This window comes from Catharus ustulatus, chromosome 12 (genome assembly GCF_009819885.2).
Source record: "Catharus ustulatus isolate bCatUst1 chromosome 12, bCatUst1.pri.v2, whole genome shotgun sequence".
In the NCBI taxonomy this organism is placed as follows: Eukaryota; Metazoa; Chordata; class Aves; order Passeriformes; family Turdidae; genus Catharus; species Catharus ustulatus.
The window spans coordinates 7,845,431-7,869,769 of record NC_046232.1 but is presented as its reverse complement, the minus strand read 5'-3'; the positions used below and the strand labels follow the sequence as shown (position 1 = coordinate 7,869,769).

Below are 24,339 nucleotides of genomic sequence, written 5' to 3'. Positions count from 1 at the left end.
TATGTGCCAATAAAAGGTGCAAAATTTCAATTCTTTCCCCAGACTGATGCAATTTAAGCGTAGAGTTGTAATTATTAGTTAAACAACAATTCCACATATTTGCTCTGCTAAGAATTTGGTCCAGTATGCTTTCCACAAATGACACATGTTTTTAAGACCTAAAGAAATAGACAAGAATTAACATTTTATACTGTATTTTAAAACCATTTCCCAATTACCTCAGTAATACTGTTAATTCACAGAAAATACGATAAAAATTTCTTTTGACCATCTAGTCAATTTATCTAATATCCTACAAGTTTTAACTAATTTGCTGTTTAAGCATTACATACAATGTGTTTTGACACTTGTTACCTAGTCTCCATGTCTTATTGAGAAAGTACCTTACAACTGGCATTGAAATGTTATGAAAATATTAATCAGACATTTCTTGCCCAGTTACCTGATAAATAACACAGCATGTGTTATTTTATGTACTTGATTTCAAGATGCAGCTGATCATCGTATTTACCTTTCAAAAGTTGGTGTTTCTGCTTTCCCTTCAGATAAACTACCGTCTTGAAATTTTCTGTAATAATTGATGATATTTCTTTTATTCTACATTCATGAGCAGCTGACAACATAAAGTTGTAGAAATATTTTCACGATGATATTCCCATGAATCTATTACATAGAGACTGAGCATAGATCTCAGTAAAGATGTTTCCAAATAGTCTTCCAAATTAAAAAAAAAAATATTAAAAAAAAAAAAATCACTGAAACCCACAGAAAAAAAAAGCAAAACTAGAAAGCAACTATTGTAGCCTTGTCTGTAACCACGTAATTTTAATTATATCTTAGTGAATAGGATGAAAACTAAGTCTGGACAGTTTTATATTTGGACAGAAAAAATACCTGAACTAAACTTGCGTTTTGCCAGCACAAAAACATATTGAAGACTCAAGAGAATGTTCGTCACAGAAGAAACTTTTGAGTCTCTCATCAAATGATCCAATGAAATAAACTTTTTAAGCCTAAACAATATGAACTAATTAATTTTTTCCTTCAATTTTTAGAACAGCAGAAAAGCATATGAATGAAAACTGCCATTTAGAAATAGCCAACCAGTCATCCAAAAGCATCTTGGAGACTACAGGGCATCTTACTTATATATGATTCTTATTTAGGAAACACTAAGTGCCTAAGTGACAAAATTAATTACTGAGACTTTTTTTCTTGTCTCAATACAACTGTAAGTTAATTTTGGTTCAAAAATAGGAGAGGTCACTGTATATAAAGATGAACATTTAAAATTATTATTTGTATCACCTCATATTTTAAACTACATAAATAATACTATATACTTTCATCATAGTAATTTTTCCCCCCACAGACTGGTATATTTTGTTTTGATGAGGTTAAATTACACTGAAAATATTTGAAAATTATATGACAAAGTTAAGTTTTTACATTTTAAAATACTCTTTGCAATATGGCTGCTGTACTTTGTTCTATTTCCATTATACAAAACCCAAAAACACATGAGCCATGGTAAGAAATAAATTCCAACTCATAATTATTGCACTCTACATTCTCCTTTCCTCTGCCCTAGCTGATCAGTTTGCCCTTGAGAACTACCAGGAGGGAAAGATTTCTTGACTTATCTCTTAGAATTTCAAATGTTGTTTTTAAACTACCTGATTCATCCATTTGTATTTTTGGTTGTTCAGCACCCTAAGGGTTTATCCTTCAACCTCCTGCTGTGTCTTTCAATAAACAGCCAAAATGTCAAGCATCTGGCTGCAGCGAAGTACCAGGCATTCCATGGAACCTTGGAAAAAACAAACATGGCCCAGACCACACCAACAGACAGCAGTTCACTGTTCCGAAAGGTCTTGGTTCAGGTGCTCTGTAAGCTCAGTTAACATCAAAGTAGTTTTTGCCCTTCTGTGTTCATCTTTTCCAAATGTAAGGGCTACAGTGTGGGGTTTGGGTTTTGTTGTTTTTGTTTGGGTTTAGACAAAGTCTGTTGCATTTTTTGTTTTACTTTTTAAATTAAAGCCAGTATTATTGAACACAATTCTGTGGAGGAAAAAAAAGTAAACTTGACATCTTCTATAATGCTGAAAAACAATATGGGATAAAAACCAAAAACTGAAGTGGTAACAGAATCTATGGAAAAGGTATGACTCTGTAAGAGAATCTTTCTTAACACTTCTCAATGAAAAAGAATGTCTTCTCATTTCTACAAAACCATTGCTTCTGTTAAACTCACCAAACCCTTTGTATTTTGGAAAACTGGCAAGCAGTGTTACAAGACAAATCTTTCCTAGGTCTGAGGACTTCTCTCACTCTCTTACCATCTGGGATTTCTACAACAAGACTGCCCTTTCTGGAAGGTAACAAAAAAGCAACTATTAAAAAAAAAAATCTGTAAAATCAGAATCCATAGATTCTGTATTTCTGTAAAAAATCTAAGAATGTATACTGTGAGATCATTTGGATTCTGACAGGCCTCCAAAAATTACAGTTCAGAGTCAATATTAATCCAGATGTCACAGTTACCATTTTCCAAGTCCCCTGAACATGAAGATACATAAGGAAAGCAAACCACTCCTCCATTGGAGGGTGGCATTCAGCTCAGCCAAAGGGACTGACTATAAATCACAAACTGCCCATCTCTGGTGTGGCAGCCCTCTGAAGGTGTGCCTCTGACACAGTCCAGCTTGCTGCAGTAAGAACAAAGCTGGATTCTTACACTATGCAGATCCTCTGAACACCATGATCAGTAAATTGTCTTGGATCTTCACACTACGTACAAAGTTGAGAGCTACACTTGTACTATGTGTAGAAAAGACATTACCCCCAACTTAGCTTCTTCCTTTCTAATGGAGACTTCAGAGTGGATAACAAAACAAAATTCAAAGTTTTAAATACTGTAGGGTTGAAATAAAGATAAGGATGAGAACACATACAGTTAGAAAGAAATTTGGTAATCTGAAACTGTTTTTTAAAGTTGATACTTATGCTGAGCTTAAATATACTTCAAAATTCTGAAGAGTTTTACTGAGTGTACAGAAATTATAAGATAAACTTGTTTCATGTAAGCTCTTACAGTTGTCTTGCCTCAGGAAAACAAGGAACCAACAGTCTTAAGATAGTGAGCGTTACTTTTATTCTAATTCTACCTGAGGAATGATGTCCTCACCAGAAAGGCCTTTTAAACCATGACTGAAGGATTTTAAGATCTGAAATGCTAAATTAAGTGCATAAAGCTACCTGACAAAAACATTCCACAATATAAGCTCAGTTTTCTTTCATTTGTCTACCATAACCCAAACAGCCAGAACAGAGCTGTGGTTTACTTTAGGACAAGGTAAAACATTGCAGCTGACCTCCAACCACTGTCTGGAGGGGATGCTTCCCACAGAACACCTTTACAGGCACAGTCCATGCATTAGATGAGCCGTAAATTATTTAAATTTATTGACTTTGAAAACCACATTAATTAAACAGCTTATCACAACATCACCAAAATTGATTTTCTGTGTTTCCAAAAGAAAATGTTATCGCAGAGATAGCAAGAAGTATCTCCTAGAAACTTGTTAAATCATCAATTCTAACAAAATCTAACCTTTCAAAGGTTTCTTAGAGAAAAAAAGAACAGCCAAACAAACCCCTCAAAATTGCTTATGCCTATATCTTCTTTGTTGATGCTGCATTAAAGGCAAATTTAATCTGCTGAAGTATGAAGTGCTGCTTCTATTATATTTAGATAATGTTATTAATCATAAATTAAATTATTCACAACCTCAGCAAGTCTTAATGGTTGTCTACAGGGTGCAAAATACTTGACATAAAAAACAGCTTTACCACTTAAATTTTATGAAAACTATATACTAATATTAGATTGATCAACCACATGTATTTTTCTAAAGCCAAAAAAGCAGTCTTAACTCTGACCTTTTAAAAGAATTTAAGCACATAGTATCAGCACACCATGAACACTTTCTAATATTCATCTTCTAGCAGCTAAGCAGCATCTTAAACTGTAGCATAAACAAACACATATCATTTATTACATCTTAATCTGTAACAATAGATGGCAAAAAATATCTACAAAGAAGGATTGGTTTGAGTAGCACTATAAAAATACTTTTCTAACTACCAGAAAAATAATCAGGATAAATCAGAACTTTTAATACTCTGAAGTATTTAACCACAGTAGCCACACCAGTATAAGAGGACGCAATAACAAATTAAAGCTTTACTGCTTTAATGGTTTATATGCAAGAACTTAAAACAATTATGTTGGAAATAGCCACTTGTCATAAAACAATCACTCCTGTCATAAAAAAGTCACTCCTGCTAGACTCACTAACTTAGACACAAATAGATCAGATATTGCATATCCAAGGACAAAAGATACTGTTCTTGTCTCAAAGTTTCACCACTAAATTAAATGTGTGTGAATGGGAAGTATCTCAATAATCCAATACAGATGATTTAAAATCCATTATAAATGGTATTTTACATTATCAAATTTGAGAGAATTTTCTGTTCATGTTTTATAGCTTATAGAGTAGATTCCAACTGGCTCATTTTTGTTGGTTTGGAAATGAGCAGAGTTTGTAAAATTTTGTGGTAATCATGTTTTTGGTATTGCGGTTTACTTTGGATTCATGATGTATACTCTCAATCTTAATTTTGTTTAGGAATAGTTTTAGAAAGTAGTTCCTTCCTATTTGTTATTGACAAAAGTTGCATGAATAGACACTAAACCACCGAAAATTATCACCTGAAAATTTTCACCTGTGATGTTCCCAACACTTTTATGATACAAGAATTCTTAAATCCCATAGGTCTCAAACATCAAAAACAACACTTTCCTACATCTATGAAGTCACAGTGCTTCTGGAAAAAACATTATGAAAATAAAACAAAGATTGTGACTGCCTCCAGTAAGTACATCCTGCTGGTCCAACAGTTTTGAGCAACTATGAAATCTTTCTAGAACTCTCCAAAGAATCTTCAATCTACATGAACTTCTAGTTAAGAACAATGAAAAAATGCCCTTTAATTGTCAATCCTTTAAAAAAATTGCCCATAAAAAAGGAGCAGGTGAGCACAAAATTTCACCTTGAGATAGCCAACAGAATGGACCAGCTATAAAATCAAAGAGACAGAGTATAAGTAAGAACATTAATTTAGACACCTTGAAGTCTACATTCAGTTTGATCTGAAATTTTGATAGATGAAGAGACACCTAGGACTAATGGAAGAGATCTGGAGTCAGTAACAAAAGCTAGACTCTTAAAAGCACTTAATAAGTACAAATAGTGTTCTTATTTCTGAAATTCAGTCTCATTGCTTACCCTGCTCTCACACAATAAAATTGTCTATATTTGCACACACATACAGCTCAAATCATGCGCCACCATCTTCCCAGCAATCTCTAATGCTTTCTTACAACCAAAGACTCACAGGGTAAGCAGAAAAAAAATCAGCTGGAATCTTTTGCCAAATACTTCTTTTTTGTCCACACCTAGCCAACAGTAACCTTTTCTGGGATATAGCTTCAAGAATTTCCAGAAATCAAGTGGCTCAAGGTATCTTCCAGACATCCAATTGAAGCATACACAGTATTAAAAAATATAAATCTATTTGCACCCAAAAGAATACAAATGTCATTGGGTTTGTGATTTTTAGCTGTTAGCTTATTTTTTAAATTAATCCCATTTTCTAGTAGAAATTTCTTATTCTGTCAGAAGCAATTTTGAATGCTGTACAGTTACATTTAACAGAATAATAAAAACAAACATTTACTTTGTTTCTAAACAAAGGCAAGACATAACTGGTTGGTCAAGCAGTAACATTCAATGTCCTAAAAATATTAAGAGAGATAGTTTAAGGTATATACAAATTACAGTAAATTCACGAATACAAGCCACACTGAGTATAAGCTGCATCTCTGGGTGTTGGCAAATATTTCGGTTTTTGTCCATAGATAAGCCGCACCCGAATATAAGCCGCTCTGTCGTTCGCAGCGAGGACCCGCGTGCAATTAGTAACAGAACCGCGGGAGGGCGGGGTTTACTGGCTGAGCTAAGGCTGTGCAGGCTCGGCCCGCTAGGGGCCGCTGACGGGGCCAGGCGGCCCAGCCCGGTGCTGCCGCTCGGGGCCGGCTGCCGCTGCCACTGGGCTCGGTCACCCCGGGTCGGCGCTGCCCCGCGGTGGCAGGCAGGGACGGAGCTTCCCCCGCTCCTACGGCAGCGGCGGCGGGCGGGGACGGAGCTTTCCCGCGCCCGTGGCGCCGGGCGCGGACAAAGCACCCCCCCTCCTCCCTGAGTCGCGGCAATGGCGGCGCGCCCCCCCACCCGTCCTCCCCTGGGCTGCGGCAGAGGAGGGAAGAGAGCTCTCCCGCCTCTCTCCCCGTCCCCCGTGTTGCCTGCAGGGAGCCAGGGCAACACGGTAACACTGTAACAATTGCGAAATGCCGGCTTTTACTGGCAAGTGCTTGGCTCGGTGCCCTGGCTGGCACGTCTGGGGTTGTAAATGTCAGAAAATTAGCCGCACTTCCGGGTTTCCACCAAAATTTTTTGTCAAATTGCTGCAGCTTGTATTCGTGAAATTACTGTAAATTTTAATTCTTTGACCATAGGTTAAACTGGTTATATCATGCATATTCATGCTCTGCCCTTGAAGATATGGTCCAGTATGTTGCATTATTCATGTAAATTGTTGGGACCATAAGAGAGATTTAATACTAAGTAAGGAAGGTTTATTTTAATGATTTAGAAGTGTTTTTACGAGAGTTTCCACATGAGTAACTTTCCCAAGATCCCCACAAAAATGGAAACAGGATGTCATGAGGTCAATTGATTCTACATGAACCATTTCCACAAACCTCTCATATCTGTAAATACTCTATTTGTTTAAAGTGCAAGTTTGAAACTTAAACTTCTATAGCAAAGCTGCAAAAGAACCAAAGGATAATATTCCAAATAAGCATTCAAAAGAGGTAGAATTCATAGAACTTCAAATCCAAGTGTCTATATAGTGTTACTTCTGGGAAATTCTTAGAGAATGTTTCTGAAAGCCACAAAAACCTGCAATCACATTCCATTCTTCTTGTTGTAGGAAACCTGAATGAAAGTGAAATACAAATTCAACTTGCTCTGAAATGAACAGCATGTTCACAATGAAAACACAAACCCACTATGGTTTTTTGAATGCTGTTGTGTCAAAACAGAATTAAGCCCTGCAAGAAAAACCTGTAGTAGGTAAGTGATGCTTGAAGCTGAACAGCACCATTCAAGATGGAACACAGCTTCTGCCAGAAGGAAAAAAGGTTGCAAAAAGAGCAGGACTTTAGAGTACTAAGTGTGCAGATGTTCAATCACAAAATACACACAAGAGACAATGGATGACAGGATCCTTGCCATTATTAGCAACATTACAACAGCTGCAGAAGTCCACTATCACCACACCTGTGACAGAGTACTAAAAGTCAAGAGGACAAAAATACTGGTCAAAATGAATTAATCTCAAAGAATCTGATTATTCAGAAAAAGAAGTACTGCAAATCAAGAACAGCTTGCCTTCACCAAAACTGAACACTTACAATTAGGAAGTTCTATCACTGACTGATACTTAAGAGAGGTAAGCGTTTTCTATTATGCTGCTTGCAGGTTAGGAAATGAGAGATTCAACCAAAACACATCCACAGAAGGCTGAGTCTGGAGGAACATTAGAAGTTCATCATGGCAAAAGCAAAGCTCATCACATATCCTGATGGACAAATTTGCCATAGATAATCTAGAACTGAAGATGAAATCAAGAGCAGTAAAATTAAAAGCAGCAAATGTCCCAGCAGCCTGAGTAGAGCATCCTTGAAGATGGAGATGATACCAAAAGAACAAGGTGTGAATGAACTAGAACTGTAGCTGTTCCACCCTCAGAAAACAAGGCTCAATAAATGTATGAACTTCTATTACATGCTTTCCTCCTCTCTCAGTATTTTGGAGCAAAAAGCAGCTTAGCTACCAGAGAGAAAAGCAGCTAATAAATTCTCTTGGCCAAGACTCAGTTTATGTAGTTACAAGCAACAGAAGACATTCAAAGCATATTTTGCCACTATATATCCTTAAGTCATTGGCAGAAAAAAATGTAACTTACTTGAATATTAAATAGATCAGGACTTGTATGCTTTAGTGAACACCCAAAAAGAACAACAATCTTTTAGTTTCAGCAGGTGGAATCAAGTTCAGAACAAAATGGGCTTTGATGTCAGCCCATACACATCACCATTTACTCACTACTCTAGCTTGGGATGATACTGATAGACTGGAGCAGGGAAGAAACATTGCACATGACCAGCAAAGAAATACTGCATCATGTAAGTGAAACTCCTGGTAAGCCTCTCTTCAATGGAGTACAGCTCCCAAAAAGCTGCCAATCAATGCTGCAAATCAGAGAACATTATCAAAAAGGGCCTTGACTACAATACTGGGAGAAAAGACCAGACCTGCTGTCTAAAAGATGCAAGAAGAGAATACCACAGCTTCAATGCATGAAGAAAAATGAGAAGGTCTGGTCAGATCCTTGTCTGCTTACATACCAAAATAATCCCAAGCTGGACTGGGTTCAATTTTCTGGTCCACAATGATGTATCAGTGAGCCAAGGCAGTATAGGATACCTGCTCACTCTCAACTGCCCTGCAACAAAAATGTCTGCTGTCAGTTCATTTAAAAATATGTTAATGGCTGTCCAAAGCAGAGAGTTGAGCAACAGAAGAGTATTTGCATAGTTATTAAATCTTACTTCTTCAGCACAAGGTGATTTATTTCACCAAATAAACAAGGAGACCTGTGTAGAGTAAAAATTTTAGAAAACAAATTCTGCTGGAACATCCCCAGCTAGGTTATCTGTATTACTAATGGTAGGATTCTGGTCCAAAGACAGGCTCTGTAACAACACACAGAGTTCATGGAACATGTCTGATCATTAGCAATAAAGATGAGTTTTAAAACACATAGAGACAACCCAATATATAATAAAAGACACCAAAAGATACCATGTGAGAGATGCAAGAGAAGATCCAAAAGTGCTCAAGATTGCAATTGAGTCATTGTTTCCAATGATGAAGTGATTCTGAAGAGCCCCATAAACAAGTCATTGAATTATAGGTCAAAGAATTGGAAGAAACATTCAGAGATCACTGAGAAACTATACAGTAGAAGTTATGAATGTTGTCTGCAAGTTCCTCTTCTTCCAAAGCAACCAAAGACTACCACTAAGAACCACCCCACAAAAAGATGAATATTTTTGTTTGTACTCTGTACAGCATTATAAATTAAAATATCTGCTACACAGATATACTCATACTCTTCAGCTGAGCAATGATATATTCTTGTCCAAAGTACTAGAGAACTAGCATATGGAACAGGACAAGATTTACTGAAATTAATGAAGTTTGTGAACCTGACAGTTTCAAAAAGCACCATCATGGATTTTGTATGTGCTACAGTAACTGATTTTATGTCAGCACCAGAACTTTAAAATGGCTATCAGCATCTGTCCTACTCTGATATCTTGCAGAAACAAAACCTGCAGCTACTCCTGACTTTACTTCAAATCTTTTCAGTGCTCACCCATCTGCTTCTCAGCAACACATATCTATCCATATTTCCAACATTCTTACATATTTCCATATGAGTCTAATGTATTCAAGAGAGCAAGATCCTTTTGCAGTACTGCCAACAGCCTGCCACAGCTGTATTAGTGTATAAGCTGCACATCTTCAGCCACCATTCAACACATCTCTAACCCTTCCTTCCATACACTTCAGCAAGTACTAATTCTCAGCACCTAATGCCAGCTCCAAATACAAAAGCTAACATTTCCACAAGTATCATAGCTCAACACTTGGTTTTGTCATTGTTTGAGTTTTACTGAAAGCTAAATTACTAGAGGACTCCCTCTTACTAGCCACTTCATGGAAACTAAGAAAGAAAATACTTAATAAATATTAAATAATCTATCTGGGATATCTTCAAAACTCAGTGAAAGCTGATTAATGCTTAGAGGCCTAAGAACTTATCACTCTGTTGGAAGAGGTCTCACCATGCATGAGACTATTTAAACTCCTTTTAGAATCCTGCTAAAGGCTAGATGGACTCTACCAGGGTTAAAACATTTTCTATCTTTTACAATATTTCTTTGCAGTCTAACTGACATTTTTGATTCTGTGCTCTGAAATGGTACGAAGAAAACACAAATGTTTGATTTAACTGACATACCTCTAAACCTTGAATTAAGGCATGAACAGGTTCAAACCATACTGTAAAGCCTCAGAAACTGTTCCAGGATAATCAGGGAGGGTTTGGCATGTATGATTCTCCTAAGGTTTAAAAAAACTCAAACTAACACCATCTGAAACACATTCTTCACAATACTGCAGGTTCATTTTCAAATCCTTAAAAAACCCTAATTTGAAAGTCAGAATAAAAAAGCTAATACAAAACAGTATGCCTTTGTCATATGAAGAACATAATTTTTAAAATAATTCCTGAATATTTTTAAGTATTAAAACTTAATTTCTTCTACTTCAGTAAAGGACATTCCTTTTTGTATTCATATCACACAAAGAACATAAACCACTAATTTGATAAAGCTAGTATCAAGTAGAAGTAACAATCTCATTGTATATAGACAGGTCAGAATTGAGAAGTTCCAACATTGCAACAATTATTTATGTCTCTCCAAACCGAACAAAAGCCTGATTTTGTTTTAGATGCAACAGGTAATCGTTTTATATCTCTTCTTATAGTTGTGGACATAGTAAGATGAAAAAGCACTAGTAAAGGCCTGTGCTTATCCATACATTTAAAATTCTACAGAATTCAAAAGAAACCCAAGTTCAAAATTTTGGCAATCACTGAACAATAGAAAAAACCCATTAAGCAGGAAAATAAAACTTACTGAGACACTTGTGCAGCAGTTGCATTATCTGTGGAAATTGAAAATAAAAACAAAAGATTTAATTAAAAATATTTTAAAATGTGGAAATACAGAAGAACGCACTGTTAAATGCAAGTACAGAAATAATGCAACTCAAAATAGGACTGTGATCACACATGAGACATCCACATGTAAATATTTATATACTGTAGAAATAAGACCAGGTGTACTCACCTTTCTCTACAATAACTTGACAAGAATGAGTCTGGTTCTCACTCAGATGTGCGGCCATGTTATCCAAGCCAGAAACATCAGCCAGGAAATCACAGTTAAGACACACTACAGTCATGCCTCTAGGAAATAAAAATCAAAAAGGAAGTGTAATTACAACACTGTTATGGAAACACTTAACTTACAGCAACTGGACAAACTATATTAAAAAAAACTCAACTTCAGATGAGACGATTCACAAAAAGAATCTTACTTTTTCTACTGCAACTAGTATCAGTAATTTCCCATCAATAAGCAGGGCATCTCCATGCTGGATATAGTACAAAGAACATGATTTTAGACAAAAATTTATCTGTATGAGTTTCTCTGTTTGGATGGTCGTTTTTTTTCTTTCCCTTACCCCCTCCCCATTTTGTATCTTAAGAATAATCAAAAAACAATAATTAAAAAAATCAAGACTGCACAGAATTAAGTTCAAAAATGTGGACAAATAAATATTTGTCACTGACCAGAACAACACTATTGGAAAAGTTAATGGTTTTATTTCTCTGCTCTAAATTGTGGAAATTCAAGAGGTTATAATCTCAACTAAGTTATCAGTTCAACATCAGAAAGTAAACAGTTCTGTAACTGAAATAAGCTGGATTACCGTAGCTTTTCTGAATGCTTCTTAAAGATCCAAAATCTTTTACTTGGACGAGCACTGTGAAAACTAAATACATGAAAACATTACCACTTAGACTGCTTTTCGTGAACGCATTACTCCACATAACCCCTTCACTAGTCATGGCACTGCAATTTGCTTGTGACAAAACATGAAAATAGAAGCCTAAGTTACCGAAGTGCACTACTCTGAAATCTTCAATTGCTTAAAGCTTATGAACTTGTGAATCTCAGCTCTGGTTTGAAACATTGGTTCCCTTGTAAATAAATCAGGGAGGTGAAAAGCTTAGCTTACTGGCACAGTCCCACAATAACATACTTTTATTGCTTCCATCAGCAGTTCAGCTTTTGAAGAACCATGGCTGTAGCTACAGAGTGCGCCACAAAGAGCTACAATTTGGCTGAATTAGCGCTTCCTAAAGAGACGGCTTTCAATGAGAAATGAAATTTTCAGATAACCTGTAAGTTGTCTCTTATGCTGGTTAAGCATGTGCCAACACATGCAAGCAGCTGAGTACAGGGACTGCTCCTCCACAAACACCCTCCCTCTAACAGTCTTCTTCCTCACCAACAGTTTCTCCTTACTCTCACCACAGAGGTGATGGTAGGTGCTGCAAAGGATGAGAGTAGGAGATGCATCAAGGGGACAAAGGACAAAAGACAGGCAATTTTACTGCTTGGATGAATCTGACTTGCCATCCAGACCACTGGCAACAATAGGAACAATTGACCTTAGATCCTTCTTTCCCCTTCCAGAATAAATTTTTTCATCTACAGTTGGAATTAAGCACATTTTTTTTAAAGCTTGCAAACAACAGATTACATGCAAAAGCATGTAAACGATTTCAGTCTAGGATTTCTATGAGCACTGAAATTAGTATGACTAGGCCAATAAAGTAGATAAAAAAACAGGTGTCAGATTCAAGACGCAAGCCTTCACAAATACGTATTGTCATTCATAGTCAAGGCATTTTTCTATGTACATGAATTTAGAAAGAAAATCACATTCACTATTTTCCACAATACAGTTAGCTTCTTCAGGGCACAAGAGTAACAAGTAGGTTTTTAAAATTTTGTTTTACTGTCACTGCTATGTGATCTGTATCTAATTACTGTATAGTATGATTCTATGGTTCTGAACATGAATGCATTTTTTTGTTAACAGGCTTTTTTACAGTTGTCATCACTAACACCCTACTCTGCTCCACAACTGGTGACAAAATGAGATGTTATTTCTATGGATGACCAGAAGTAGTGTAAGGAAAAGTATCCACTTGAGTTTGCTATTTGAGACGTCCTTTAAATCTGAGCACAAAGTTCACTAGCAATAGCTGTGGCCTGTACGCATTCAACACTTGTAAAAATCAGATGTGCCATTCAATGTAAAACCCAGAGAACCTCCAGTAATTAGTCATTATTTGCCAAGTCAAGCTGAAGTGATTATTGAAGATCCCATAGAAACTCTGAAGCAAAGGTATAATACTGCCTGAACCACTGGATTTTTAAAGCCAAACAAGAATGAGGAGTTTAAGCCTTTGTTAAAAAGTAAAGAATTCAACCTTATGCATTTCTCTGCCAGTCTGAGGAGCCAGTTCAAGATTCACCTAACAAACACCTTACATGCACTTAGGAAGTATTTACTAAGCCAGTAAAAACTTTGAAGAGTTTCTTACCTCATCATGTGATTCACATAGGCTTTGCTACAGCTAGTGCTGTATCTGCATAAACTACAGTGGACGTAAGCAGGAAAGTGACTCGCAAAATCTTTTATTTCTGAGAAACATTCAATGCATTTGTGAGTTCCTACACGATGCCTAACAGTAACATGAAAAAGTTATCAGTTAATAGCAACACTTTCACAACAGGTAACTATCTTAACCTTTTTTCTTTAAGCTTGCCTAATACTATGGAAAAAATGAGGAACTTAAAATGCATCAGCTAAATACTTATGTTACACTAGCACAAATGAAGAAAACTTTGTTTTTACTTGAACTATGATTAATAATTAAACTAATCAACTAATTTAACAAATTAAAAGTGAAAGTTAATGTAAGCATCCATTATTTGCACTCCTGAAAACAAGACATAATGCAGTAGATGAGAACCTCAAACTTCAGCTGTTGCTGCTGTCTCTGTGCACTTGAGAAGTATTTCCAATAATTACAGTAACTTCACGATTATAAGCCGCATGTCCAGGTGTCGGCAACTGTCTTGGGTTACAATACAGAGTGTGATAAAAGGTATCTGTTCTATCACTATCTGTTCAGGGTGGGGGCAGTGATCCTTATCTCTGCAGGAGATATTCTGCTAATGGGCCATCCATTGAAACCAGGCAGGGCATTGTTCTTTATCTTTTCACAGCACATCCTTCCTCCAGCCAGTCATTTTCTGCTCATGGCCATTGAGTCCCACTGTGTGACTGATAAAATTACTGCATCCCATTGGGAGTTGCTCCAGCCAGGGGGAAGAGCCCAGCATTTCTTACCAAGATAAAAACAGAGGTTTTGGGACAATAAGGGAGCCCCTTTCTCCACTGGACTCCAGAGGAAAACCGGATTTCTCCAGATCCCCACTGGACCTCTGGAGGGAAAATGCACCTTGTACAGGAGCACTGCTCCAACTGAGCCACATCTGTCACTGCAGGAGGATGCAGCCACCATGGAACGGGACTGCTGCCAACACCCTGCCTGATGGGGTGTCAGGTTGTACTCTGACTTTGTCAGCGTTTGCAGTTTGTTTCTTTGTGGTACTGTATTTCTGTTTTAATTTCCCTAGTAAAGAACTGTTATTCCTAATTCCCATATCTTTGCCTGAAAGCCCCTTGATTTCAAAATTATAATAATTTGGAGGGAGGGGGTTTACATTCTCCATTTCAAAGAGAAGCTCCTGCCTTTCTCAGCAGACACCTGTCCTCCAAACTAAAACAGCAACTTTTCATTCTTTGTCCAATATATAAGCTGCACTTCCGGGTTCAAACCAAAATTTTAGTCAAAATATTACCCACAAGCTTTGAAAAATCTACAAAGCAAGAATACAATCCTATTCTTCCCCAGTTTTGCTGACTGTTATTGGATCTCTCCCAGAGCCACACACTGGGCAAGTTAGAAACTGGAGGGGTGACATCTTCCATCTTTGACAAAGAAAAATGCTAACTCATCATAAGCACTGAAATTGCACTCTAGTGTAACAAACAGTCCATATTTTCACCCATGAAAATAGTAATACAAGGACAGCAAACCCCAATAAATTGTGAAGATAAAGACAGCATTCTCCCAAAAGTTCACTTTTACTTTCTTAATTTTTTTTAATTAGCTCCCCAAAATGCCGTATCTCCTAGGATAGACAGGATTTAACCTTTTAACTTACAAGTTCAATTAACAGAATAAAATCTTAAAAAAATGGAGAGAAGGGAGGGAAAAAATAAATAAAAAAGAAGGTACCATGCAGAGAAAATTTCTAAATGTGGCACAGAGAAGTTTCCAGAACACTTGTTCTTCCATCATAAAGTAGTCTGCCATCACCAAAATTGGTGAATGAAAATTCAGAATTACAACCACAGTACCACTATGTGCAAAGTTTATGCATCTGCTTTCTCAGTAAACCTGAGGTGCCAGATTTTATGTATTACAGCATTAAAGTTACTGAAAGACCATTAAATGATCAGTTATTTATGTTCAAAGCGTACTTAAAGACAATTTTAATGCTATTATTTTACCTTAGACTAGGAAATGCTATAGTTGTAGGTTCTTTTTTTTTTCTGCTGTTCGTCCATGCATTTTGTTTCCTTGATGTAGATTGTTTTGATTTTCCTCTTGACTTACTTGTATTAGATTTATTATGATTTTTAGTGGTTGCATTTTTAGCTTTAGGTGATAACTGAAATGTGGAGCTACTTGTACTAACAGAAGATGTAGCTGCTGATCCTGACTGATGAGATCCCAAAGATGCTCGAATAGTCACCTGTAAGTATGAAATTTTAAAACAACTGTTTACGTTTAAGCTCTCCAAGTTCCCACTTCTATATGTCTTTTATAAGTTTATAAAGTTTAAACCATTTTATAGCATAAAACATAGCATAAGAAACGCCACTGATTTAAGATTACTTTGAAGAATACAAAATACTGAAAATACTGTTGGGACTACAGTCAACATCTAAGAGTCAACGGGACACTTAAAAAGTTTGTTTTGGTTGAAATAGTTGGTCATGACAAAACATATTGCTTTCTCTCCATAGCTGCAACTGGCTAGATCCTGCTTTCTTAAACGAAAAAAAATGTAGCAGAAGTGCCAGGTCAATCAGCCCTACTAAGAATATCAAACCAAGCCATCAGTGTCTGGGCCTTGCTGCCTCATGATGAACCAGTCTACTCCCTTCAGATATGTCCGCTCCTCATTCCAGAACTCCAAAGAGTAATTCTGGTTTCTGACCTCTTCTCTTGTATTCTTGAACTCCTTTGTAATGTTCTCAAATGCGGTTTTGACTCGCAACATGACTCCTAATTATAGTTCTTACTGGTACTCCTAGTTTAGAAGCACCTCATCTTCTAAATCTGGTTCCAGGTTTTCCAGTATTATCATTTGCATGCCATCAAGGTCTACTAACATGAATTTTCATCTAAGCCTTTATTAGCCTTCATAAGATCCTGAAATCTTTAAAAAACTGAGCTATTATCACAGAGTAAAGAGTTGGTGTCGTACATTTCCTTCTGCCAAGCAAGACAATCAAGAGCAACTGAAGTAATTTTGCCTTCCTGACTTCTAGAGCAAATGAACTGTGAAGAGCTGATCAAAATGTAAACTTTTCTTCTTCCTTGCAACTGAAAGGACATATTTTAACACTCTACTAAAAAACTGTTGGAAAAACTCCCAAAATCTACAAGAAAATCCTAGTCCAAGTAGTTCCTTCTTGAGAAATGGAAGAATGCCTTAAAGACAGCATAGGTATTCTGAGGGGACCAAAGCTTTCCTCACATCTCTTTAAATGCTGAACCTAAAGACCACCTGGTGAATCCAGTTTTAAGCACAGATATTGTATGCAGAAGTAGGTCTTGCATTTTTGTGTTTTTTTGCCACCACCTTCCACGAGTTGAAAATCTTTCAGAAAAACCGATACAGGAAGCAGCTCCCAGAACAAGAAAGCATAAATGGGAAGGGACAAATGACGATCAGCTCACGAAAGCAGCAACTCTGGTTGGACTACTGGCACGTATGTAGGTGCATGGAACAATGGGATAGAAAGCAAAACCACACATCACCAGGAAGAAATCATACATTGTGCCTGGTAATTCTTTGAACAGGAGCATTTTTTTAGAGTTTTAAAGGTGAGGAAAAAACCAAAATACAACACACAGAAAAAAATACAACCCCAACACTTTGTTTAGGAAAAGAAAGGAGAAAAGTACTTTTTTCTATTTTACTCTTCTCTACCAGGAATTTTTTTTTTTCTTTGTCCCCTCAAGTTTTCCTGCATGAACACTTACCTTGGTTCCAGGAGGCAAGCCTTCTAATTGCTTGGGTTTCCTAAATGTTCGGTGATGCTGAGTCTTGTGATCCATTTTTTCTTTGCATGTTAAAAACTGTAGTCTGCATTTAGTGCAACGGTATATTCCCTTTTTCTTTTAAAGACAAATGACAATCTGTAGTAAGCATGGGTGGCATGACAAAACTCTAGCCCTAGCTTGTCTCAAGCAATGTTCACGCAGTTCCTAAAACATCAGCTAAACAAACAAATTCCAATACTATACAAAGACAAGATCTGTCGGAATTAGATACTTGCAAGGTAGTATGGCTACTAAGAGGAGGAGTAGTTAGATTCCCAGTTACAAGACATTTCATGATCTTTTTCTTTATTTGAACTAGTGGTAGGTTTGATAGCAACCTCAAGAAAAGCAGGATCAAATCACTACAATGTAATGAAGAAACCAAATAGCAAGATTCTTCCAAAGCTATTCAGAGATTGTATTAAACAGGGGGCTACCATCATATAGAAACAAGACAAAGTCTAGGAATTTCCTTTAAGACTCCTGAAATTTTTCTAATGTATTCTTATTAACTATTCTTACCCAGTAACAACCATACAAATCAGTTGTGTTTGTTTTTTCAGAGAGATTCCTTACATGTGTTTAGCATTTTTCTAGCATTAAGGATTGAAAAGATCTGCTTACCTGATGCCTCAGGTAATGATGCATATATGGCGCTCCAATTTTAATAACTTTGAGGCAAAACGGGCACAGCAAATGTTTTGTGTTTTCATGAACTGTTCTAAAATGTGTTTCTACATCTGAAAATGCCGAGGATCTGTAGTTGCACACCTAAAATAAGACATTTTTTGTTACAAGTTTACTGACAGTGAAGACAGGGTAGTGGTATAATCTAAATACAAAAGTCACTCTGAAATACCTGGCAGACATACGGCATTTCACCTGGCTTATGATTGTCCTTCATATGTTGCAAGAGAACTTGCTCTGTATCAAATGATAATTCACAGATTTTACAAATAGCTAGAAAAAATGAGAAACAAGAAAAAAAGTAAAAATTTGGTAGAAAGGTAAAGCAAGTTAATGATTATTCAACTCTTTAGAAGAAATTCCCTCTAGTTTTGGAAAGCCAGAAAGGCAAGGGCCTTAAACATGAGGTCTTAAAGTAAAGCTTTCAATTAAAAATAAACAAAAAATACAAGGAAAAAAACCCATAAGCTTTTAAAAATAATTTTTGCACATACATTGGCTCTCAAAAGAAAAAAAAAGCGCTCCATTGATATATTTACTCTCAAGATTATTGTTATTTAAGTATAATAGCTTTACAGAGAAATTACAATCCAGGAAATAAAAGTTGGGAAATTTCTAAAAATTTTGGCTTAGAAAAAATTCAGTTTGACAGGATCCAACTCACTGGATGACTCGTAAGGCGTGTGTGTACTCTCAATGTGGCACTGCAGCTGGAACGGCGTGGGGAACTGTCGGTAACAGTGCTGGCAGGTGGTGTGGCTTTCCCAACTTTCATTGCTTTGCTTCTCAAGTTCCAAGTGATGCTTCATGTGGTTCATAAACCTTTAAATTATAGTGAACAGGTGCAAAAAACTACATTTTAACATTCCCTATACATATCACATGCAAGATGTAAAAGATTTCTTAGATATTTCACTCTGTAAGGACTTCTCAAAAAAAAAAAAGTAATGTTTGCTACAAGAACAGGCAACAAATTTAAAGGTGACTAGAAATCTTGACTTTAAGGAACACACATTAAGTCTAAAAGATGTTCTAAGACTAAATAATCTATTATATTTCTCATGTTTGCTTAGACAGAATTCTTGCCATGCAATCTAGGGAAATAAGCAAAGACAACAAGAACACATCAACTGCTTACACGTGATTCACCACCAGCAATCTCAAAGCCCCATTTTGAAACGTGTAACTTTAGCTCTGCTGAAAACTATTAAGTAGCAAGAATGTATCTGCAATTTGGACATGACAGCTTTATGTGAAACCACAGCAGGAGTTCCAGGAAGGAGGCCTGATGCTGCATTGGGTAGGACAGTTACCAAAAACACCACTGTGCAGCCTACACCAAAAGAGTGGGAGAAACTGGCATGGTACTACTACAAGTTACCAGCTTTTCCTCATTAATCTGTCCACCTGTCTGAAGTAGGAACCTATTCTGGCTAAGAACTCCAGGCACCCATGCCAGCCATCAGCAGGTCACTGTTACTGGTGGAGCAGCACAAGGACAGGTTAGCTACAAACCCACTACATTTCAACTTCCAAAATTCCTGTTTTAAATGCACTTTATTTCAGTGCAGCCAGAGAAACTATTAAATGGAAGTCTAAACTCACAAAAGGAATGCAGACCTTGGAACTGGAAAAAACAAATGAGCAAGGAAGAATAGTCTCTTGATCTCAAGCTCGTACTATCATGCAGCTGCTTACAAAACAGAAAGAAAACCAGAAAAAGCCAACTGAGTCTACCCAGTTTCCTAAGCAGACAAAAGAAACTGACACTATTACTGCATAATACCTTAACAGAAAAATATTGCAATGCTATGTTCAACCATAGATCTCTTCAAGGAAGCAGAGGATTACCATGATGAATAACTTTGCTTTTCTGAATTTCAGTCAAAAAACTTATACTTGAATTAGGAAGGTAAGATGTATTTATTTTGTCCACTATATATAAAGCTGCAAAACACACCCTGGAATAAAAATTCTTAAGTTAAAGAACTATGGAATAAAGCTACAAGGTTACAGTCAAAATTAATATAGTTAAAGTCAATGCTACAGAAGTTTAAAGAAAACAAAGGGCTCGTACATTTTTAATGACTTGCTGTAGAACACATAAGCACCACAGCACCCATTGCTTACAATATAATGCTGAGTAGAAAATAGTGCCTATTTAATGATTAATAGCAAATGCCATTGTTTTAATTACAGAAAACTTAGTTTTTTCAATAGTATGTGTCTAATGTTAGCATAAACCTGCTCATTTTAACTTGCAGACTGTGTCCTTTGAAACAATAGTCCATTTTTCAATTTTACATTCTGCTACTTCAGCTTCCCTTGAAGAGTGCATGTAAAAAAGTTCAGTGACCTTAACTTCCAGAGGAACGATGACACAAACTTGTCTACCTACTAAAACAGCTTACTGGGGTTTTATCAGCATTTGGAAGTAAAATTACTCCAACAAAATAACAGATGTTACATAAGTGAACTACTGACTATTAGTCATTGTGCGTCCCTGAAGGGAATTAACACTCGCATCTACCAATATTGCCATCAATCCAGATGGCAAACTGTAAAACCCTTTGCGTTGCCTTTTCTAACCCCAAAGTCCTACAACTGCTCCTATCAAAACTCTATGTTTACGTTACACACCACGAAAATTCGTACTCTAATCTGTAAAAGGTTTCAGGTTATGGCCATCAATGCAAAGTAAAAACCCAGTATTACCAGTTTTCAGCACGAAATAAACTCTACTCCAGAGACACAAAGCTTTAATGTATCACACTACTATGGACTGTAAGTGATTAACAAAAAAATAAGGAAATTAGTTCAAATACCTTATGTTATTTTTAAGAACTTTCAGACAACTGATGCATTTAAATGTCGTATGAGTCTTCTGCTCCTGTTGTACCTGCTGGAGGTCACCTTCATCCTTCCCATAATAAAAGTCATTGACTAACATAATCAGTTTTCCTTTCTCAGATTCAATGGTCTTGCCTGTTGTGCTCAAACACTCTGTTTTGACCACCCCTGGGAAAAAGTTATTTACCATATCTGGACAACAATACTGGATGCAAATAGGGAGAAGAGACAGAGAGAAACAAAGGTATCAGGCTCATCAAACTGCGTCAACGAGAACAGCATCTTAAAAACTGAAGGCACTAACAATTGTTAGATGTAAAGCTTAATTCTCTGATATACTGATCTTAGTAATATTCAATTTTAAACAGTGATTCATCTTTAACTAGTGTTTAAGTAACAAAACACTATATATTATAAAACTGAACGGGAAGATTCTCATAGGTTCACATAAGTTAAATTGAATAAAAAAGAAAACAATGTTAGGTGTTGCCTTTTCTTGCAAAAAAATTCTATTTCATTTACATTTAATAAAATGAAAAAAAAAAAGCTATTTTAATGCAAGTAATTTGCTGACTACTGAAAGTTTATTGAGAACTTAATGGGAAGTTTTGTCCTTTATTTCTTAAGGAAGAATCTATGTTGAAACCTTTGAAAGTTCTTTCTGGCATTACTAAAAAAATCCAAAATTCTGAGTCACATAACAGACATTGTTCAAGCCTTTTTATATTGAAGTATACATAAAGAATGCTTAGCCCAAGAGCTATCTCATGAAACTTACCTTTTAAAAAGTACAAAGTACTTCACAAAGAAGATGCTATGAAGTTTTCAACAAAATAGAAAATTTCAGAGGACAAATTTTTCTCCTGCCGAATAACGGTCTTAACATGCAGGAGGACTACTTCCCATAAGCCTACTAGCAAGCACTAATTTCCTGCTGTGGAATTGTAACTCAGCATCCTAAGTAAACACACTTCTTCAATGATCCCTTCATTCAGCTGATGTACTCAGCACAAAACCTATTCTGTACAAATAATGATTAGAAAAAGATAAAACCCTTGGGTTTTTTTTCCACTGCTATATGTATTTCTTAATTATGTTTCAGAGCCAAAGAGGACAGTAGAGCCAAAGAGGACAGCAATTACTGTTTAGGGTATTGTAACCCTGTAAATCAACCATCTGTGAGAAGAGTAACTAAGATCCTCACAAATTTGTGTTAAACAGTAGCTGATACTCCTTTTTGTTCTGGATATTCCCATTGTGTACAGACTGCGAAGCCATTTCTCTGTCCCTAAAATTAAATACATATGCCTGAGAATTGTGAGGATCTTTGCCAAATGATAAATATTTTCCAAGAAACAATGTTTCCAGAAATAGTAGAAGGTAGTTTCACAATCAGATGAAGTGATGCTCAGCTTCTGAGAGTTTTGTTTACCACAGTGTTTAAGTATGAACTACAAATGAAATTGTTCCCCACAGCTTAAAATTTTTTTATCTATTAAGTATCAAGTATTTTTATCTTGCTGTATCAAGTGATACATCAAGATAAAACAGTAAGATCACACTGTCATCTTTGTGACAGCTTCAATCCTATACAGATGTGGGTCACCTGGCTGCCTACTCTCAGAGACACTTAGCTTCAGCACATTGGAAACACAAGGCAAAAAGCAGCAAGATTTAGAGCTCCCCTGCTCCTGTCTTGCTCTCCATGACTGCAAGACTCGGAGCATTTGGCTCTGGTTGATAGCAAACAGAAGATAAACTACCTTCCTACCAAACCATGGCACTCTTCCATAACCCAAAAGAAGCCCACAAAGTTTGTTCTAAAGCTTACCAGCCCCAAAATATTTTACCTTCATATGATTTTTTAGAGGATCCATAAGGTTGAAATGTATATTACACTTTGGACAAGCCCGTGGAAAAGGTCCTCCATTTTTAATCGACACAGCATTTGTCCCTGTAAAATTTAAAACATATAAAAAAACTCAGAACTCACAAGCAGAATACTCAATTTAGTAATAGTGGTAATATTCTAGTAAACTATGCTATTTCAGATGAAAACTATTACCATCAATGAAGCTGTAGTAACCATAAGTCAGGTTTTATAAGCATCTTTTAACTACTCTTCCTTTTTCCCAAATTGATGTGGAGTTTGTTCTGTTTGATATAGACTGATAAACAGATTTTACAAAATCTTATCAACAAACAACATGAAAAAACACATGAGGAGATGAAGAAAGTACGATAAGGAGAAAGCATCCTTTGTGCACTACCAGCCAACCCCATCCTGGGTAGGGTGGATTTCTGATGTTTTTGTTTCACAAACTTTTCAAACACACACCTAAAGCCAGATTTCTGCCCTGACCTGATCACCGCAATAGGGTTCAGGTAAGTGGTTTTGGAAAGGAATTTCACCATTTGGTTCTTTGCATTAGTTTAAATTTAAATGAATAAACCCAAGCTTTGAGCTTTCTCCAAACTGTCAAAAAAATCAGAGCAAGAGCTACTTTTCCAGATGAAACTCTCTTGGCATTCTCAAGTCATTCACAGATCTGGAGGACTACGTACTAAGTAAGTAGTTTAGAAGTTAAACACAGAAGCAGCATCTCACCAGTAGTGTCAACTGTACTCTGTCAGGACTATGAATAAATGCAATAAAAACAAATAAATAAATACAAGGGAATGAGTAAGTGTATGAGTTAAGAGATGACCATGCAACAGTATTATACCTTTTTACACAAAAATAATCCTGCCTAGACCATAAATAAACAGTAATTTTTCTTAGGATAACATTTTTGCTAAGAATCATTTTTAAGCAGAAAGTCCTTCACTTGAGTGGATGGCCATGTAAAAGATGTACCACAAAACAGTGCCGCAAGTCTTCACCATTATAATTGGTAAAACATTTTGACACATCACAGTTAAGTGCAAAGAGTTGAAGAAAACCAGTTCTGCAGCAAAATCTTATGTTCTGCAGTGCTTCAGTGCTGGATTCTGTGACAGATTAGAAATTGCTATGCCAGCAGGAGAGGACTGAGAGACAAACTCAGCAAAATAAGGTTCTCAGTGAGTATGATCTACTTATTTTTTTTACTGAATTTAGCAAGATCCTTCAGTTATTTTTTTTTTTAATATAGCTGCAGCACAATATCTATTTCACCCAAAAGAGGGTGGAGGAAATTCTCTTGCTGCAATGTCCATGTTATAGCCATGTCCTTCTGGCTGCTGGAAAGAGCGAATGAGGTCTAAAATAAAATATTCAAAACCCCCAAATCTGAAATTATTCCAAACAATCATTTCAACATTACAGGACAGAGGATGTCTTGCAAATGTCTCAAAGTCAAGAATAAATCCTGGCCTATTTTAATCACTAGAAAGCACCTTTTGGCTCAGGACAAAATGCACCTAATAGTTAATACTCTGAGTCAG

General features: G+C 36.4%; 1 protein-coding gene across 6 annotated transcripts in view; it reads right to left on the bottom strand.

Annotated features, from left to right (window-relative positions):
* Positions 1-24,339, bottom strand: part of ZNF280D (zinc finger protein 280D) — a 48,629-nt gene that overhangs the window by 5,211 nt on the left and 19,079 nt on the right. For 4 of the 6 annotated variants that reach the window (XM_033070410.2, XM_033070409.1, XM_033070413.1 and 1 more), the window contains 12 exons: positions 22,764-22,867; positions 20,889-21,118; positions 18,728-18,885; positions 18,236-18,336; positions 18,001-18,147; positions 17,317-17,451; positions 15,552-15,796; positions 13,510-13,650; positions 11,823-11,885; positions 11,177-11,295; positions 10,964-10,991; positions 512-568 (listed from right to left, as the gene is read on the bottom strand). In XM_033070410.2, the coding sequence (XP_032926301.1) occupies positions 512-568; positions 10,964-10,991; positions 11,177-11,295; positions 11,823-11,885; positions 13,510-13,650; positions 15,552-15,796; positions 17,317-17,451; positions 18,001-18,147; positions 18,236-18,336; positions 18,728-18,885; positions 20,889-21,118; positions 22,764-22,867 (1,528 nt within the window). Of the gene's footprint in view, positions 1-511; positions 569-8,599; positions 8,698-10,963; positions 10,992-11,176; positions 11,296-11,822; positions 11,886-13,509; positions 13,651-15,551; positions 15,797-17,316; positions 17,452-18,000; positions 18,148-18,235; positions 18,337-18,727; positions 18,886-20,888; positions 21,119-22,763; positions 22,868-24,339 lie in introns of all 6 variants that reach the window. The other 2 variants (XR_004419133.1, XM_033070412.1) reach the window with 2 other exon arrangements.